Source organism: Gossypium hirsutum, chromosome A09, assembly GCF_007990345.1.
Source record: "Gossypium hirsutum isolate 1008001.06 chromosome A09, Gossypium_hirsutum_v2.1, whole genome shotgun sequence".
In the NCBI taxonomy this organism is placed as follows: Eukaryota; Viridiplantae; Streptophyta; class Magnoliopsida; order Malvales; family Malvaceae; genus Gossypium; species Gossypium hirsutum.
In genome coordinates, this window is record NC_053432.1 from 69153521 (window position 1) to 69159216 (window position 5696).

A 5696-nucleotide genomic window follows, 5' to 3' on the forward strand; every position below is an offset into this window, starting at 1 on the left:
AAAAGAAGCAGTTTTATCCTGTTTTTTTTCTCTTGAGCTTTTAAGCATTAATGAGCAAATCTTGGAACATCTCTGCTGAGATTTTCTTTTGTTTTGAGTTGGTGAAGTGAGTTATGTTTTGACTTGGAGGGGTATACTTGAGGAGATTTCCAAGTCTTTTGAGTATTTTGGTGTTTGCTTGTGTCTTGTTTGGGTTTTTTATATCATTTTTCTGTTTCTTAGTTTCCTGTGATGTGAGCTGCTTATTTAGGTGTTGTTTCCTTGTATTTAGGTTTTTTTGGGTTGAGCTTGTGCTCTATGAATTGTTAGTCTTATGCTAGCTATTAATAAAACTTTTGGCTTAGAAAGATTTTTTTTTTTTTTTACTTTGTACATCAATCTCAATAACATTCCTTGAGATGTTCCCTTCCAAAAGTTGTTCAAATACATGGATATATATATATTGGAGGTTTATAATTATAACTAAAGTTTAGAATTAACTATTTTCAGCTTTGGAAATCAAGAAAAGGAAAGGAAGAAACATCTTTCATCAAATTCTCCATGTCCCATTCTCCAACTTTTAGCTCCTCTCCTATCCAAAAACTCCCAACGTCGTCGCTGTCTATGTTTATCGACATGTTATTATTCTTGTTGCTTCTAACACCGCTAGTATTTATGATATTGGAACCGTTGTTGATGTTCCCATCAACTGAGTTTTCAATTTTAAGGTTTTTCCCAATGCTTTCTAATGGAGGCACATATAACTCCCTTTCTATCCCATTATCAACACTTCCAAATATCTCACTTTCACCCAAGGAACTGTCCCCGTTCACCTCAGCCTGTGTCACACATGAGCCTGTCGGATCAAAGTATCCGACGGGCCCAACAACGTTTTTGCCATGCTGGAGCATCAGTAAAGAGTTGCCGGAATGGTTAAGGACCATGGATTGCAAGAAAGAATTCGACCAAGCCGATGATAAATCCAGGTACATTGGCGGAACCTCATGTTCAAGCATCGTCATGAGCCGTGCCGCCATGGCATCTTTGTTAGGCTCCAACGATGAATCACTGGCGTTATGTGAGGCAGTAGATGATGAATACTTTAGCCTTTTCTTGATTGTTGAATTCCAAAAGTTCTTTATTTCATTGTCCGTACGACCAGGCAGGCGAGCCGCTATTTGAGACCACCTGATTAGAGGGGTTTGAAAGAGTCAGCATGTTTTCATCAGTAGTATATGAAAAAGTGTCGTTAGGTTTTGCATGTTTCTTGAATAAATAAAATGCATGAATGCTTCAATTCTAAACAAGAGTGTGTTTTAAATTGAGGTTAGAAGCAAACAACACAAATTTTCAATGCCATTTTCCAATTCAAGGAGCTTAAAACAATCACAATTTTTGTTCTAAAAATAATACTTAATGAATTATTGATGTGTAAGTCTCATACTCCATCAATGAATAAAAATACGACTCATCATCATTAAATTAAACAAAAAAACATAAAAGACTTGTAAGAAAATACTAATAATTTTATTTAAACATATTGAACATCAATCATAACTATTATAAATAAATATTAATAACTCTTGAATTTATGATATTAGGTTTAATGGAGTTTAGGGTCTAAGTCTTATTAAATTTTTAGGGTTTTAGCATTATTTATAAGTCCTCCACTATTTTTCATTTATTTAGTGATAATGTGTCATATTATTATCCATCAATAGTATAGTATATACGTGAGACTTATGCACAGGTAATGCATCAAATATTGTCTCTTAAATATATAATTAAATTAACTATGATAATGGCAATCACATGCATTTTTTCATGCATGGCCTAATTAAATTAACTATAGTAATGACAACCACATGCATTTTTTTCATGCATGGCCCTAAAGAGGAGACATAAATCTTAGATGTAAATTAGAATTGATATATATTATTTGGTACTATTAATAGAATATTTTAATTCCATAAATATGATTGAAATAGTGGGAAGTGATTTCAAAAGACCAAAGCAAAAATGCCTCTGAAAAAAAAGAAGTGTACATTGCTATTTGCATAAAGGAATGTATACGTCGAGGAAGTGCAAAAGCCTCATCTCAAAATATTGGTAGATCATATAGAAGATCTATGTTTTTGTTTAGCCTTTTTTTTCTTTCCTAAATAATATCTTTCCCTTGCAAACTAAAAGTTAGATTTGATTATAGATTCTTGATACATTACAAAAACGTCTTTCATTTCACTTCCAACTTTATGTATCCGTATATAGAGTATGCAAACCAAACAATCAAATCATGTTCAACAATTAAAAAAAAAAACCCTATAATTTTCATGCTACTTTCAGCTTCATATTTCCATAAATAGAGTATCCAAATACTAAAAATGGACAAACTTTGACTGATTCATGTGCATATATTATATATGTCCATAGACTTGTAATTTATAATTACTTTTTGCTTCTTATCTCTCCACCAACTACCCTAAACACCCATGATTCAAGTGCTTTATGGCATGCATGTGCAAATTAGCTACCAAACAACAAAGAGAGCTCTTGATTGGTGCTTATCTTTTTTGATCCTCAAATTACTCCACAGGTCTTTCCACATCAGCTTCCCACTCAGCCCTTCATGTTTTGTCTTAGTTAGAATTTCCTCATAAGTTTTGGGAGCTTATGAACTAGTTTCACTTTATGTAGGTATAAATCTACACAAAGAAAGAAAGCCCTCTTCCATCTAATAAACCCCATATTTCCTTGAATTCATGTCATCTAAGTTTATAATTTTGAGTTCCTAATATCTCTTATACACTCATTTTATTTAAAGGTGAAACCAAAAATTCGATTTAAGAGAGTTGAGTTTGTATTTGTGTTATGTATGTATAATGCTATAACTAAAATGAAAAATAAAATTGCTTGTGAGAACTTTAAATTTAAATGTGCTAGCCTGATGGTCAAGGTTGTTCACCACTTCAGGTGTAACCTGAGTTTGAGTTGTATTAGTTGTTTGAGTTTTGTCTTGTATTGTAATTCACAAAAAAAATAATGTATAAATTTATTTTAATGAAGATAAAAAACAATTCTAAAAAAATAACTAAAGAAAATATATTTTTTCCATGTGAAAAGAAAAGTAGGATTATAGCTAAGTACATTCTTTAAGTATTTCTCTATTATTGGCATAAAAAAATATTAACATAATAATTAATGTTAGAAAATCTATTTAATCGAATAAAAAGGAATAGAGGTAATTATGCTAATTAAAAATGAGGTCAATCAAAATTAAAAAGTGGTAATAAGTTTACCTTATGGATGTACGAATTTTACAAAGGAAGGCCAAATTAAACTTTCTGGGGAGGGGAAAATTATAATTATACCTTACTTGCAAGTGAAAATTTAAGATATTTATTTGCAAGGATTATCAAAAGTTCTGAGGCCAACCGGAGCTTCTGCTTATCGCCCCTGTACTTATTTAGACAATAATCTAGGTTGAGGCCTGAGGGGATTATATATGCCGTATAATTATGTAAAAGACTATGATCATATGTATATATGTATGCATCTCCTTCTTGTTATATGTTAGTTTTAATGAATAAAACGTTGGCTTACTAAAAAAAAAAAGAAAAAGAAAGGTTTCACCGTTTCACCCGATGAAGCAAACAATTAGAATATTTCTAGCTAATGAATGTGCCGTGTACTATACCTAGTAAGAATGTTATAGAGCTAATAACCTAGAAAAAAAAATAGAGTTTGAAATAGAAGGCATAGAAAGAGGTTCATGCTGGAGTTAACTACTGTAGGTGATTGGCATAAAATTTTGGAAGAGAAAAAGATCTGATCACTCTACTTTGCTCTTTCACTTCAATGAAAATTTAACTGGATTAATCCAAGAAAATGAACAACGAGAAGGGAAATAAGTTGCCTTAACATGTAAAATAATTAGCTTTGCATGCAAGATATAGAAGTGCACCTGTTGCCAAGAATGGAGTGTAAATAGACTATAAGCTCTTGTTCCTGAGGCGAAAACGCGCCTCGTTTGAGATCGGGTCTGAGATAATTTATCCATCGAAGCCGGCAGCTCTTGCCACACCTCTGCAGGCCAGCATTTCTAGCCACATCACTCCAACAACCCTGGCCATTTGTTAGCATATAGGTGACGAGCTTGTCGTCTTCCTCTGGCGACCATAACCCTTTCTTATGCTTATTGGTACCATTACTAATGTTACCCTTCATGGATGGAGGCTGCCTCATCATCAAATCAATATCTCCTAAGAGAGAAATTAATTGAGAGATAAGCCTTGGATGCTATCCAACAACCACAACAATAATCTTGGTGGGTTATTTTTGTTGATCCTAACTAGTTTGATCATATAGATTAGTGGGCACACTTTATAGATTGGAACTAAAAGAGGAAAAGAGAGAGAAAGGAGAAGGCTTCATGGAGCGAAATGGTGCTCATGATGATGCTGATGGTTGTGGGGTTTGCTTAGAATACAGGGAAGAAAGGAGAGAGAAAGAGAGTTGGTTGATGGGTCTAAGTAGACAACGGTTTGGAAGGGGACTTGAGAGAGAGAGAGAGAGAGAGAGAGAGAGAGAGAGATAAAGATAATGATACAGGAAGAAAAGAGAGGGTGATCCTCTTGTCATTGACTCTAGGATCTTTTCTTTCATTTCCTTATATTTTTCTTCACTCACAAGGTAATCATCACATATATATACAAATTGAAAAAAAAAATTATTTTAAAAAAAATGAAAAGCAACTAAAGAATGGAAAAATAAACATAAATCTAATAGACATTGGTTTGTAACCAAGCCAAGATTTTAATTTGCTTCAAACTCACATAATGTTTCCTTTTCCCATCTCATGAACCCCCAACACACACGTGAATTTGAAGCTACAGATATGGGTAAGAGTGACTAAAAATAATAGAAGATAATTGGATAATTCATACCATGGTTGCGGATTTAGTTGTGGATGTAAGTGTCGCAAACATTATTTAGCATGATGCGGATTGATAAGTGCTCATTGTAACTATAATTTATGCCTTTTTTTTATTTAGTTTTAGTTAGTTTCTTAAGTTGCATTTATTCATAGTATTTTAGTGTAATTTTCATTCATGCATATATTTTGCATTCTTTATAGTTTTAGTAGATTTTTAAAAATATTTTATGTGTTTTTAAGTATTTAGAATTAAGTATTTTATGACAATTTTGTAGGTTAAATCGAGCATGAAACTAAGGATCGAGAATGTGTAGAAGGCAAAATAAGGAAGCAAAACGCAAAATGGTCAAATGAGGGGCTGTAAGTTGGCGTTGTAACACCTGGTCCGAGTGCTGCGGTGCCCCGTCTTGTGGTGTGGGTGTTTTGGCCCAGTTTCATCTACTTTCAACCCTTGTTGGCCCTTCAATGCTAAGTTGGATTTGTTGGGATCTAATGCCATGATCTCGTCTATATACTTTATGTACTTGTCTTTTTTTTGAATAAATTGGTCTAAGAAATTCATCATTATCATTAATATCTTTTGTATAATATCCTTAAATGGTTTTTGCACAAAAAATAAAATGAAAGCAAATATGATCTCATTAATTATCTAACATTTAACTAACACTAAATTACATTATGTGGTCAGATTATAGTGTAAGAAGACAACTTGTATTATTAGATAATCCAAACCAGTTCGTAGTTTAATAGAAATTAAGCAAGTTGATTAAAAGACTATTATGTC

General features: G+C 32.7%; 1 protein-coding gene across 1 annotated transcript; it reads right to left on the reverse strand.

Moving 5' to 3' along the window:
• Window positions 1-380: 380 nt before the first annotated feature.
• Window positions 381-4588, reverse strand: LOC107889339 (transcription factor MYB46). Its single transcript, XM_016813718.2, has 2 exons — window positions 3941-4588; window positions 381-1167 (listed from the first exon to the last, which is right to left on the reverse strand). The coding sequence occupies exons 1-2, from the start codon at window positions 4222-4224 to the stop codon at window positions 486-488; spliced, it is 966 nt and encodes a 321-aa protein (XP_016669207.1). The 5' UTR covers window positions 4225-4588; the 3' UTR covers window positions 381-485.
• Between the last annotated feature and the right edge of the window lie 1108 nt (window positions 4589-5696).